The 13,941-nt window shown below is 50.2% G+C and overlaps 1 protein-coding gene across 6 annotated transcripts in view; it reads left to right on the plus strand.

Annotated features, from left to right (window-relative positions):
- The window catches only part of ATP11C (ATPase phospholipid transporting 11C), a 54,682-nt gene that overhangs the window by 21,686 nt on the left and 19,055 nt on the right, over positions 1-13,941 (plus strand). For all 6 annotated transcript variants that reach the window (XM_036401969.2, XM_054516332.1, XM_054516333.1 and 3 more), the window contains exons 4-17: positions 1,476-1,556; positions 2,523-2,630; positions 3,217-3,345; positions 5,759-5,862; positions 6,461-6,511; positions 7,344-7,408; positions 7,953-8,034; positions 8,407-8,557; positions 9,319-9,516; positions 10,378-10,539; positions 10,637-10,794; positions 11,652-11,723; positions 12,574-12,647; positions 13,299-13,402. In XM_036401969.2, coding sequence (XP_036257862.1) covers positions 1,476-1,556; positions 2,523-2,630; positions 3,217-3,345; positions 5,759-5,862; positions 6,461-6,511; positions 7,344-7,408; positions 7,953-8,034; positions 8,407-8,557; positions 9,319-9,516; positions 10,378-10,539; positions 10,637-10,794; positions 11,652-11,723; positions 12,574-12,647; positions 13,299-13,402 — 1,539 coding nt within the window. The remainder of the gene's footprint in view (positions 1-1,475; positions 1,557-2,522; positions 2,631-3,216; positions 3,346-5,758; positions 5,863-6,460; positions 6,512-7,343; positions 7,409-7,952; positions 8,035-8,406; positions 8,558-9,318; positions 9,517-10,377; positions 10,540-10,636; positions 10,795-11,651; positions 11,724-12,573; positions 12,648-13,298; positions 13,403-13,941) is intronic.

A 13,941-nucleotide genomic window follows, 5' to 3' on the forward strand; every position in this document is an offset into this window, starting at 1 on the left:
AATTAAGCTGTTGAAGTCCTAAACCAGTCCAAAATAGTTTCAGGGGAGTCTGCCTTTCTCCTGGCTTGTTGCTTGTGTGTCCCTCAGCTTTTCACCAGCCACAAAGGGGAAGAGTGGTGTCCAGCCATGGGGTTTCTGCAGGGAGTCCAAATTCCAGATACATATGAGTTATTCCAGGCACTTAATCTGATATTGTGTTCCTATATCTGTAATCCTCTATCTGTGTGGACAGAAATGGTGCTTTTTTAATACAAATACTACTATAACTTGTCCAGAGCAGGAAGCTCTCCTGCTGGGCAGCAGGAGGTCCTCCACTTTGCCCTTCTCAGCAGAAAGCCAAATTTCTTCTTGGATTCCCAAGACCTGTCCAGTTTTACAAGATAACTTTTGGCTAACTGGCCTAAGCTCCGTGGCACTGCCCTGGTGAGTGGCCATCACTGCTGTGTGCAGTGTCTGTGTGACACTTGGCACTGTCCTCACTCAGAGCTGTTCCTCCACAGGGCAGCTTCCACCAGACTTTCTGCTTGGGAACACTTTACACCCATTTGAGTGAGCCAGGGCTTTGTGTATCTGGAAATAGTTTTGGTGTTTATCTTGGTTTACCCTGCTGCTGCTTAACTCATCTGCCATTTATCTGGCTGCTTCTTCTGGTGTCTCTCTTCCACTTCAGAATCTTCTGGCTTTTCTCTCTGGGTTCAGTAGGGCAGGGTAATATTGCAGTGCACAGCATTTCATAGTCAGCTGATAAGAGGAGTCCTGTCCTTAGCACAGCTTTTTGCAGGCAGCCTGAAACAGTAAATATCCAAATGCTGCTGTTATGTGAGCGTGCTGGGGAAGCACAAACAAGAGACAAAGTCCCTTTGTGGGGACACAAAGCCTTTCTGCTGAGCCTCCCTGTCCCTTTCATCAGAGCCACTGGCGCTCCCAGTCTCTGCAGGGGCAGCAGGGGAATGACCAGGTTGTGGTGTATTGGGAAGGTGGGAGTGCTCCCTGCTGCCCCTTAGGAGCCTGCCCTGCCATTCCTACCCTTTGGGCCACGTCCTGATCCAGTCAGAAGGAACAGCAGTTCCCCACAGCCCGGAGGTTTCAGTGCTGATCAAGGGTTTGGTGTTTCCTTGGTGCTGGTTTGAGTGAGCTCAGTAGGAGCCAGCTCTGCCCCTGGGCCCCTCTGCAGCCATGGTGCCTACAGTGTGCTCTGAGCTCCAGCTTGGAGAGCTTAAAGACAGAGCCTGGGTTTCTGCTTTACTTAAATATTCATGTTCTGTTCTGCAGTATATTTCATAGGTAATTTGGGCTGATGGGTGTTATTTTTAGCCTCCCAGTGTCAGTGGTTCAAGATGACTGGTACTGCTCTTCCTTCCCTTTCTCCTCTGCTAGGCTCTGACCTGCCCTCAGTGGGATAAGCACCCTTTCCCCCCATAGCCAAAGGTTTGGTTTTGAAACCCAGGGCTCAGCAATCCATTTTCCTCCTGCAGGTGATAGTGGACACCCCAACCAGCCCGGTGACCAGTGGCCTCCCGCTCTTCTTTGTCATCACTGTCACAGCTATCAAACAGGTACAGCTGTCACTGTGGGGAGATGCTCTTCGAGACAGGCACAGAAACGTGTGTTTAAATATGCTCAGAAGCCACCAGCGTGTGCTGGTAGGTCTGGTGCCCCCTTTAGAGGGTGAGTCGGGCGCTGGTGCTTTTCAAGAGAGGCTGCGCTTTGGTTGTGGGGTTGGTGTCTGCTCTTCTGGCAATGGAAAGCAGCCCTGTGCTGTTGGAAGCAGGCCATGAGGGTCAGTGAAGCTTTCTGCTGTAGGTCTGGTGTTACATGAATGTTTTTCCTCTTCTTGGAAACACTCCCTGAGTCCTCACAGAGATGTGCTCCAAACACAGCCCACGCTCTGCTCCCGTGCTGGGAGGTGGGAAGGACAGGTTCTGCTCAGCCACTCACTAGTCCTGGAAACGTGTACTCCTCATCTCATTGCAGTGTTCAAAGACCTTTTGCCTCCCATCACAGGCACACATGCCATTTAAAATTTCCCGAGTGAATAATAAAAGAAAGAAGTTTCATCTATGGGGGCTGGAAAGGGAGAGCTAGAATAAAATCTCTCTGCTTCAGATCTCAATGCTCGTTCCTCCAGTAAAGACTGAAGAGGAAGAGCCTCATCCTGTGTTACCATAGGAAAGAGTTGCAGGCTGCTGAGTGTATTATTCATATTATCAGTCTGTTCTTACCACAGCTGAGAATAATAGAAATGTGTTACAGTAGTTGAGCTGCTTGTTGCATGCCCCGCATGTAGATTATTTTTGTGTTATTTTAATCTGTTCTGAATCTGTCAAATATGCATATGGAGGTTTTTTAAATGAATTGATTCAGTCTGAGCTACTCTGGTTGATGTTTTGTCAGGCATGAAGGAGGTCTGAGGACGGTTGCCTTATTCATTGTTTCCATGTGTCCCTGTGATCCTCACTCCTCCTTTTTCATTGGTTTCCTCGCTTTGTTATGAGTTTGTGTTGCCTGTGTCTGTGCCTTAGGGGTACGAGGACTGGCTGAGGCACAGAGCTGACAACGAGGTGAACAAAAGCAACGTCTTTGTTGTGGAAAATGCAAAGCAAGTGCGGAAAGAGAGTGAAAAAATCAAGGTAACTGTTACCTGAGAACCTGCATGTGGCTCTCACTGGGGCTGATGGGAGCACAGAGCTGTGTGCTGAGGGCACAGGGGCAGGGGAGGAGGGCTGTCCTGGGTCAGAACTGCCCCAGCTTGCTCACTTTCAGCTGAGATGCTCCAGAGCTGTTCCCAGTTAAGGAGTGAAGCTGCCTTTGATTTCTTTTGAAAAGCTGTCTCACAAAAGCTGTACTGGGGCTGACAGGTGACACATCTGTCAGCATTTTGCACTTGTCCAGGACAAGCAGTCCTCTTCTATTTCCTACTCTCCCAAGGACACCAGGAAAGTACACTTAGCTTTGATGTTAATTTATCACACCGCTCTCCAGGCAAGTACAGGCTCTTGCCCCATCAGGATTTAGCAGAGGAATAAACACTGGCTGTGCCCTGTGGGTGCTCTGAGTCAGTGCAGGGCTGGATCACCCATCAGGCTCTGGAGTGATGGTCAGGGATCTGTGCACCTCCTGGACCCCAGCTTGCCTCTTAGGCCTTGAGAGAGCTGAATCATACTCACCTGAAAACAACTGAGAGGGCTTTTCATGGGAGTGCTTCCTTTCTCCTAGGTTGGAGACATAGTAGAAGTGAAAGCAGATGAGACCTTCCCCTGTGACTTGATATTTCTGGCCTCCAGCAGCACTGATGGCACCTGCTACGTCACCACAGCCAGCCTTGACGGCGAGTCCAACTTCAAGGTCAGGGCTGGGAGGGGCAGCTGCTGCTGGGTACCTGGGCATGGCCCTGCTTGGGTGGCTGGGGCTGTGCTGGGCTGGAGGCTGCTGGATGGAGCCCATCCCTGTGGCTGCTTGGCTCTTGAACAGCTCCTGCTCTTGTCTGCCTCCAGTGCCTCAGCAGTGAGCCCTGGGGCATGGTTTGTGCTCAGCTCAGCAGTGAGCCCTGGCGAGTCTTTGTGCTCTGTTTGTCTCCAGGGTCCGTTTCTGCTGGCCCTTGGCCAGGCTGGCCTGCCACTTCCCAGTCCAGCCCTGCTGCCCACCACAGGCAGTGTGTCAGTGCTCCTTGCTCCAGCCACACTGGGGGCTCTGCTGTGTCAGGGGAGCACTGCCTGCAGCTCTCCAGCCCCTTCCCAGGCCCTGCCAACACTCCTGGTACTTACCCAGGCATTTCCAGTGACATTAGGGTCTTCTTTGAGGCAGCATGTCCAGATTCATTTGGGGAATTTTTCACCAGCATGAGAAAAGCATCACTTCTGGGATTTTCCCTCCCTTTCCCTGGAGCAAGCAGTGAAACTTAATACTAGTCTTGCTCAGGATGAGTGTCTCCAGTTTATTTTCTTTCTATCTCCCCGTCTCTAAACTAGGGAAAGAAGCAACAACAAAGAGCTTATATACGTCAGAAGACACGAATGTTTGGTTTCACTTGAGTTTGATAAATATTTGTATAAGTATAATGCAGACTATAATAATATTATAACGATATAATAAGTATATGATAAATATACAGATACTAGCAGCTGCAGCCAGCAGTAGGACTGGAAGATACCTTAACATGACATGATTCATTCCAGCACACTCTGAAGTCAGTGGGAATGCCACTGTGGATCTGATGTGCTGTTCTGGGCTTTGTGGCTCCTCTCCATGGGTGGCTGTTAGCTGCTGCTGGATCACCCGAGTGGGAGCTGGTGGCACAGTGCTGGTTCCACCAGTGAGGAGGAGTTGGAGCTTTGAAGTGGCTTGAGGCTAAAAATAGCTAACCCTGTTAAAAGGCTATTGCTTGTTTGTCAGGTGTATTATATGCGTGAGTTCACGCTACTTTTGCAGAGTCTTGGCTCTTACCAACTTGTGAGCCTGGAGATGTGATGCTGAGTTTCTATATCGAGCACTGTGATGTTTTTTTCTTGGTTTGTGGATTCCTGTAGGTGACTGGGAGCTGTCTCCTGTTTCATGAGGAGGTGAAGATGAGTTTGAAGGGGGAGAGGGAATAGAAAAGCCAGCTCTGTTTGGGGAAATAGATCTAACATTAGGAACCAGGGTCTGCTGTGAAAGGGGAGTGAGGGAAGCACATTTGGGTAATCACCAAACCTCATCTGCAGGGGTATCTGCTGCCTTCCTGGTGGGGATTTTTCTGGTATTTGGAGCATGTCAGGTTGGGGTATGGGAAAGGTGTCTGACTGAGGGAAACTGGAGTAGAAATGTAAAAGAGATTTTTTCAGGGCTCTGTCTTTGAAGCACAAATCTTTGGCCATACGTTAGCTAACAGAACATGTGTTTTTCTAAATGCACTAAAGGATATAAAGATCCTGGAATTGATTTGGAGGTGGCTTTGAACTATCACTCAGTAATTGCACAGTGTCTCTGCTGATGGGAGCATTGCAAACCCCCTCACAAGGGCTGGCTTTGGGCACTGCAGGAGCAGTTTGGACAAAAGCTGTGATGTGTCCATGTGTGCTGAAGAGGCAGGCAGGTCAGCAGAGCCCACGGAGGAGGGGATGGCTCGTGCCATGGCTGCAGTGTGTGTAACTCCGGGGATGCACAGGGAGGGGATGCACACGTCAGGAGCGGAGGAAGCGCTTTAATGAATTTGTTTATGAAGATGGATTGAGGCAGCCTGCCGTGAGCCCGCCGTGACTTGGAGCTCTGAGCAGCTCCTATAAATAGAGCCTGAAAGGCAGCGAGCAGATCCTTTGTGGGCTTTTCAGTTAATTATGAGAGATGAACCTTTGCAGCAGCAGCTGCTAAAAATAGCTGGGAGTCTGCCAGTGCTCTGCCTGCTCCCTGCTGCCGGAGCTGCCGTGTGGTTACCGTCAGGAGCCAGGGCAGGTGGTCAGCCCCTCCTTCACAGCCCCACCTGCAGCCTCCCCTCCGCCCCAGCCAGGGCAGGTCCCCCGGGAAAAGCCAAGGATGCTCTGCTTTTGGTGGATGCCTTGCTGAGACAGCCAGCAGCTGCTTGCTGCTGTGGTTTCCCTTAGCATTAGTGACTTTGCTCTTTCTCTGAGATGCTTCAGCTGCTTTGTGGGAGCGTGCTGAGGCCTCTGGGGAGCTGCTGGTGCTGACAGGCTTGTGCACAGTGGTATTTGAGTGACGGGGTGTAAAACTTGGGGGTGGGATTGCTGCTGGGGCCTGTGGTGACCCTGCCTGTCTCCTGTGGCAGACTCACTACGCCGTGCGGGACACCACCGTGCTCTGCACTGATGAAGCCATCGACACCCTCACGGCCACCATCGAGTGTGAGCAGCCCCAGCCCGACCTCTACAAGTGAGTCTGGCCCTCCTGCCCCCTCCCCTGCCTGGGCTCATGCCCTGCAGGCCCCTCAGCACCATCACTCGAGGATCTGCAGCTCAGCAAAGCACAGTGCATCTTCTGTGTGGCAGAGACCAAAAGGTGGCTCAAGGCACTGATAAGCTGCTGGGCCTCCTCTGCATGAGCATGGCAAAGTCTTCAAAGCTCAGTGTCTTTGCAGAAGAGCCTCCCCTGTGCAGCTCCCCTGTTTGCGTGGCACAATGAGCTGGTTTGTTTTTGTCAGCTCAGCAGCAGGAATGGTCCCTGTACCATTTTTAGGCCATTTCCCTCCCCAGTAAGGTGCATTGGGCTGAATGACTTGCAGGAGTAAGTGGCCTGTGTGGCTAGAGCCCTTAGGGAGGTTTTCTGGGCTGTTTTGCAGTCTGTAATGGGGATGTGCTGGGCTGGGTAAGCACCCTGAGCGTGGGGACTGTGTGGCTTCTCCCTGTCCTGAGCACAGCCACCCCTCTGAAACATTAAACTCTCAAATTCTCTTGTTTCTGGATTTGCTTCCATTTCCTTTGTAGTGTCTATAATGTGCTTGTAATACAAGTTTCTCATATTTTTATCACAGATTTGTTGGAAGAATTATCATCTATGGAAGTAACCAAGAGCCTGTAGCCAGGTTGGTCCTGCAGCTGCCTGTTGGCCCTCCTCAGAGGGGTTGGGCATCTACAGAGAATTTACAAGATCTGAGCTTGTCCTGCCATCATTTGGGATTTTTTTTTTCTTTAACCATTCCAAAGATTTCATTCTAAAAGGAGGCCTCCCTTCTGCCATCCTGGGTTTGTTTGAGCCCCTTTTGGGGAAGCAGTGCAGGACCACCTGGTAATGTCCTGCCCTGCTGATGGGGCACAAATTTATCAGGCAATGGCAAAATACTGTCATTAGAAGGTAAGCAAAAACTCAAACATCAATCAGAGTGTTCAGTGGAAAAAATGAACATAAACCATCCATGTCCATAACATAGGTGATGTCCATAAACCATCCAAAACAGCTGACTCTCACCAGAGCACGTTGGGTGGGTTTTGTGCTCTGGTGGGGCTGTTCATACCCTGGGAGCAGAAAACTGGGGGTTTCAAAGAGAAATAAAAACACAAATGGGGCTGCCAGCATTGGCTGACTGGGCTGGAATGGACAGGCTTCTGATGATTTTAACGTTGCATTTTTGTATAAGTACTGGAACGTACTGGATCTGAACATTTTGCAGTTATTCCTCAAAAGCCTTACTGAAAATCCCCCAATAAGAGTGGAATCTTGCATCAGGGACTGTATTTGTAAGATGAAATGGAAATGTAATTACATAAAGAGACAAACTCAGGCAAGGCCCTAGTTTAACAAATCATGTAATCAGACGTAAGGAAACTTTATCTTTCTATTCTATTTCTAATTCTAATTTATCAAGTAGCTTGGATGTTCTTTGAGTGATGTAATGTTATAATTTCTTTTATGTTTAGGTCTTTGGGTCCTGAAAACCTGTTGTTGAAAGGTGCTACCCTCAAAAATACCAAGAAGATTTATGGTGAAGTTATTTTTGTTTGTTTATTTAAATAGTTCTGATAAGTAATGACAAATGTATTTGTTCACTACTGAATCTGGAGGGAACATCTCTGCAGCCTGCCTACCCGGGCTGTACAGCTGCAGCTTTCATGCAAGCTGGTTGCAGAGTGGCCAGGTGAAATTGGGAGGCACTGGTTCCATCTGCAGGGCTGCCCAGGTGTGTTAACTCACCAGAGCAAGCTTTTCCTTTTGCCTGGGACACGCAGGGCAGGGAGCTGTGCCCAGGTCCTCTCTGGGAGCACAGTCTCAGACGTGGCTGGTGGAATGTGGAGGCTGCTGCTTCTGCTGGCTCTGTGTGATCCGTGGGCTCCTGCTGGTGCTCTGGGATGCAGCAGTGGCATTCCTGGGCAGCCTCAGAGCTTTCTGGAGCTGAGCAGTCCCTGGGTGATGCCTCCTGCTCCAGCTGGGCCTGGGCTTTGGTGTAAGCACCGGTGCCCCTGCTGGCCCAGTGCCGGCTGCCTCCCTCCAGGCTCGGTCCCTTACGAGCCCTGCTCTGGTTCCTGCAGGAGTTGCAGTCTATACTGGCATGGAAACAAAAATGGCTCTCAACTACCAAGGGAAATCGCAGAAACGCTCTGCAGTAGAGAAGTGAGTATTTATGTTCAGGAAAGAATCGGTACAACCTGTTGGGTTTGGGTTGGTTTTTAATGGATGGCTTGTGCAGAAGTAATCCCCTAATCTGCTGCCTTTTGTTTCAGATGCTCTCTGATTGCATAGAAAAATCTGGGTATTTGATAAAGCATATCTTGCAAGAAGCAGCATCATTTAGTAGCTTTTTTATTTAAAAACAAAATTAAGAAATGTTTAAGTATATGAACCTGACCCTGAATATCAGCTGTGTCAAAAGCACTTGTTCTGTAATTCCCTTCTTAAAAGTAAGGAAGTCTTGTTCTTGTCTATTTACATGTTTTTCTCTATAAAAATAGCTGCAAGAATTTAAAAAAGAAACCTGTTTTTCAGATCCATCAACGCTTTCTTGATAGTGTATTTATGCATCTTATTGGGCAAGGCCACTGTGTGCACCACTCTGAAATATGTCTGGCAGAGTAATCCATTTAATGATGAGCCTTGGTACAACGAAAAGACTAAAAAAGAGAGAGACACGTTCAAGGTAAGTGGATTTGTATTTCAGCACCTCCTCCAGCTTTACTTGCTCTGGCTGTTTAGTTTAATCTGATCGTGCCTGCTGCCAGCCCTGGGAGTCCTGTTTGCTCACACTAAGTGCTGTTGTTTCCTTTGGTCTCTCCTGCTGTTTGTGCTTCTTTTGTGCCTCTCTCGTGCTTGTGCACAGGGGCAGAGCATACATAAATACTGTATAATACAGAAATGCAGCTGATGTAACCTGGGTCCTTATCTGAACTCGAGGTATCTTTCAGCTTTGAGTAGGTAAACTTAAATTGAGGGCATGTCAACCAGTTTGTTAAACCTGCCCAGACGTGGGCAGTCAAGCCTGAGAGAGTGAGTGTAAGTGTGCAGAGATCTTCACTGGATGGGTTATTGAGTTGATGGGCTATGTACAGGGATGTCACTGCACACTTGTACCCCTGCCACAGCCTGACTGCTCTCAAGCCACCTGCTCCTTTTTTCTGGTTACCTTGGGTCAGGATGAGCCTGTAGCAGTGTGTTCTTGAGAGGAATATGCTTATGAAACATGGTTTTGGTCCTGTTCCTGGTAGATCTGCAGAAGACAGTGGGGTTTTCTGTGCCAAAGGAAATGGGATTTAGCCCTGCATCTCAGCTGTATTCATCTTCATGTTATTTTTCCCTATTTAACCTTTTCTGAGAAGCTGTCTAGAACCCCTGAGGTGTTGCTGCAAACTGCCCCTGTGCCCTGACAGCCACAGGCTGCATCTTCTCCTCTTTCCTGTGCAGGTCCTGCGGATGTTCACGGACTTCCTGTCGTTCATGGTCCTCTTCAATTTCATTATCCCTGTCTCCATGTACGTTACAGTGGAGATGCAGAAGTTCTTGGGCTCCTTCTTCATCTCCTGGGACAAGGAGATGTACGATGAAGAAATCCAGGAGGGAGCGTTGGTGAACACCTCGGACCTGAATGAGGAGCTGGGGCAGGTCAGAGCGTGCTGCGTTTGCATCTGTCGGGATGGGGATGTGGCTCAGGGTGCCCTCCCTGTGAGGAGCCCCTGCTGTGGCAACCCCTGGCGGTCCCCTGGGGCCAGAGCTTCCCCCAGGGCTGTGGTGGCACTTTCCATTTGATGTGATTCCACTGGCTCTGCCAGCCAGATAAGGTTATAAATAGTGCATGAAAGAGCAGGAACTGGGTCACGCCAATTGTTTCCATTTTGGGGAAGATCAGGCGCAGCGCTCTGCGTGTCAGGGTGCTTTGCTTTCGCTGCTTCAATTAAAAATTAAAAGCCCTCTGTCTCTTTGAGGATTAGTGAAAATGTCTGCCCAGTCATCTGCCCTGGGCGTGCAGAGCACGTGCAGCTGGGGCACCCGGACTGCTCAGGCTTCCCTTTCTGCTCTGCAGCAGGAGAGATGAGTGCAGGGCACCTGCGTGCCTCCTGCTTTGGATTTTGCCTTAAAAACAAGAATAAAAATACACTTGGAGTAGCAATTAGCTAATTGAAATACAGCTCCAAGATGAAAATCCCCAAAGGAGGCAGCAGACCTGCAGCAGCAGTTCTGCAAGCACTAGGGCTGTAGCAAAGGACCCAAGAAAGTGAATGAGGAGAAAGTGAAGGGCCTGGAGACAGATTTTAAGTCTTCAGAAGCTTCCTCGTGCCACCTGTGCAACAGGCTGAAAAACAAAGGAGCAGAGCTACAGAGGGATGCAGTGGGGCACCTGTGTGTGTTTGCAGTCGGGTTGGGATAGCCAGGGGCCCTGCACAGTGGCACAGGTGCCCTGAGATGCCCCAGGCTGTGTTCCTGGGGGCTCCTTGCCAGCCCTGAGGCAGCTGCCTGGTGTTGCAGGTGGAGTACGTGTTCACAGACAAGACAGGCACCCTGACTGAGAACAGCATGGAGTTCATCGAGTGCTGCATCGACGGGCACAAGTACAAGGACTGCATGGCAGAGGTGGATGGCTTCTCCCAGCCTGATGGGCCCCTCAAGTACTATGGCAAGGCTGAGAAGGTAAGAGATGTGTGTGCTGATGGCTGTGGGGGTTTGTGGCAGCTCCTGGCTGGGTGTTCAGCTGCTCATGAGCCCTCCCTCCCTCTGTCCTGCCCAGAGCCGTGAGGAGCTGTTCCTGAGAGCCCTGTGCCTGTGCCACACGGTTCAGATCAAGGAGGCAGACCAGGTGGATGGGCTGGTGGCACACCCAGAACGCAAATACACCTACATCTCCTCCTCCCCAGATGAAATCGCTCTGGTGAAAGGCGCAGAAAAGTAAGAATGTGAAGATGTTGGCTCTTTAATTCGCTCTCTCTGGTGGGAAGGAGGGAGGTGAGGGTGATCTGGAGGTGACAGATCCCTTTCCGCAGTCTCTCTGGGAAGCATGTTGTGATAGCATTGCTGAGCCTGAGCTGCAGGGGGTTTAAATGAGCTCTGTGTTAAAGGGATGCTCTGTAAAGGATCTTCCCTGAGCAGCTCCCTGGGAGCCCATGGTTTGCATGCACTGAGAGCAGTCCCAGGCTGCTGCAGTGCCCAGCTGTGGCAGAGGTTTCTTTGCTGGAGCCCACCTGGCCTTGTGCTTTAATCCCTAGAAACAGAGACCAGTTACCATGTGCACATTGCAGTGAAGCTTTTTCCATGCCATGCAGTGTAGGGTGATTACTTCTGTCAACCCCACATTTCAGTCCTGCCAGAGATGCTCGAGGGCAGGCTGGGTGGGGCTTGGAGCAGCCTGGTCTAGAGAAAGGTGTCCCTGCCCCTGGCAGGGGTTTGGCACTAGGTGGTCTCCAGCCCAAACCATTCAGTGACTGTGTGCTCTTGCCAGCCCCTAGGTTTAGCTGGAGGCTGTTGCAGCTGTGTGCACTTGCTCGTGGCTTGTAAAGCTGCCAGAGAGGCAGTGGACCATGTCCAGAGCTCTGTGTGTCTGCGTGCTCCAGTGCCCAGGCTCTCCAGGGGATGGGAGCAGTGCCAGGACATCCTAGCAGGCTCTGCATGGAGCAAACAAACATCCAGCCCTGCTCCTTAGCTCGGGCTCGCCTCTGCAGTGCAGGGGGTGGAACGAGAACATTGTTGTGTATGATATGTGCCAATGGGTGTTTTCAATGCTCTTCTGTCCTTTTGTTTATTGACAGGTATGGTTTCACTTTTCTAGGACTTGAAAACAATTTCATGAAAATACGAAACCAAAAGAATGAAACTGAGATGTAAGTGCTGCTGGGGCTGCTGAGGAACAGGGCTGCTCTTCTGCACCACTCCCAGCCAGCTGATGGAGCTTGACCTTGCCAGGCTGACCAAAGCTGCTCCTTGGGGGCAGCCAGGCCGTGCTGGCCTGCCCCAAGACTCCTGTCCCATTTACAAAGCACAGCACATCAAGGCATGGGCTAAAAGAGCCACTTGTAAAAATCCACGTGTGGTTTTCTGATGTCTAAATTCAGGTCCCTCAGGAGCCTGCAGTCCTTTCTATGAATCCTTCATCTGCACCAGCTTGTGCAGGTGGCTCCTGGGATTCATGAGGTGGCTGCTGACCTTATGGGCCGTGGCTGGGGCTCACAGCAGGACACTGAGCCTAAACTTGTGACCTGGCTCCATTCCCTGTAACCTTTTCTTCCCCTCTGAAAATAGTTAGATTTTACCCTGTGCTCACAGCTTGGTGGACATCTGTGAGTCACTCACCCAGTCCCAGCACTCCCTGAAAACTTGCCTTCACAAGCAAGTTTCACTTCTCCGCTCATGAAGAAACTTCTTATTTAACTGTAAGACTCAGTGTAGCTGCTTGTGGCATGTGGTGCCCCATTCCCTGCTGAGCCCCTGCCCAGCCTGGGGGCTCGGTGCCCACACCCTCAGTCCCATGCTCAGAGCACCACAGGACTACTGCAGTTTGGGTTTTTCCCTCCGTTTTCTTGTGCAGTAGCTGTAAAACTCATTCCCAGGTGGCTGATGCCACTTGTAGGGTGTATTGATTTCTGCAGCTCATTGTTAGTGATTTTCTGTCTCAAGTAGTTATTTTTCTATTTTTCCTTCACTGAGTCAAAGCCTTTTCCCCTTTCTCTAAAGGTACCAACTGCTGCACGTGTTGAACTTCGACCCTGTCCGGCGCCGCATGAGTGTCATTGTGAGAAGCAGCACAGGTAGAGGCAGAGAGCTCCCGTGGGCTCTGACCCTGTGTGCACAGCTGTGGAGCACATCCTCCTCCTTCCTGCCACCCGCACAGCCTGAGCTCTTAGGTGTTCTAGGCTGGGCCAACTAAATTCTGTCCTGGGACTGGCTGCTGCGGAGTTCATTTTCCTTCATGGTAGCTGTTTGGGACCAGCAGCAGATCAGGGGATGAGAACATGACCCAAGGAGAGCTCCCTGCCTGCCTGCCTTGTTGCAGGCTGGAACAAGCACAGGGAAGACATGTGAGAATGTCCCCTGGGTGGGATGGGGTTTCATGGGAATAACAGACAACAATTCAGAGGTCACCATCCTTCTCAAGTGTCAGTCCTGCAAGGTTTGGGATGCTGCTCTTACCCTCCCTGGAAAGCTTGCTAAGGCTTACAGATACATTGTCCAGCCTGTTGCAGAAAACTTGCTCAGAGGCAGGCAGGGACACGCAGAGACTCAGCCAGAAGAGTTTCACAGGCTGGTCCAAGGCCATTTTTGGTAGGCAGTCGAGTTTCTGGCAGTTCCCTCTTTAGTCCTCCCAGATTTCCTCCCTCTGCATCACTTGCTTGCTGTTGGCATTGTTAACTCCTTCTGCAGCTTGTGAGTGCTATAAATTATTTATAATTTGCTTTTAGGAAAGTTGCTTCTCTTCTGCAAAGGGGCAGACTCCTCTATTTTTCCGAGGGTGCAGCAAGACGAAATCCAGCAAACAAAAGTCCATGTGGACCGCAATGCCATGGTGAGCACACGGGTGGAATTTGGCTGGCTCCTGGGGTCAGGAAGGCCTTAATCCAAACATAGGGATGTGACCTTGCTTTGGAGTGAAGTGTTGAAAATGTGAATGTCACTTCACATTGTTTTGATGTCAGGCTTTCCTTTTCTGTTTGGTTGGCTTCCACCTTTATTTGATATACTTATATGGTCTCCATCACAGTTGTCCAAGCATCTCCCAGGCAAGTTAAAAATAGAAGTAACATCAGCAGCCTGGTCCCAGTGTGGTGGCACCCAGCGCTGCTCTCCCTGCTGGCTGCACACTCCCAGCCCTGCTTCTTCTCTTGGTTTCTTTCTGCACATAAGAAGCAGAACCACAATTATTACTCTGTACAAACACAGAAAATTGCTCTTTTGACACAAGCCAACAAATTATCCTTGCCCTCAGGGAGAGTACTGCCAGAAGCACTGATGGCAGACAAAAGCACCAACCACAAAGTGAGGAGCTGTAAAAAATCTGGGTTCAGGGCATTTGCCCACTTTGTTTTCTTTCCCTCCCCCTGCCAG

Source organism: Molothrus ater, chromosome 14, assembly GCF_012460135.2.
Source record: "Molothrus ater isolate BHLD 08-10-18 breed brown headed cowbird chromosome 14, BPBGC_Mater_1.1, whole genome shotgun sequence".
In the NCBI taxonomy this organism is placed as follows: domain Eukaryota; kingdom Metazoa; phylum Chordata; class Aves; order Passeriformes; family Icteridae; genus Molothrus; species Molothrus ater.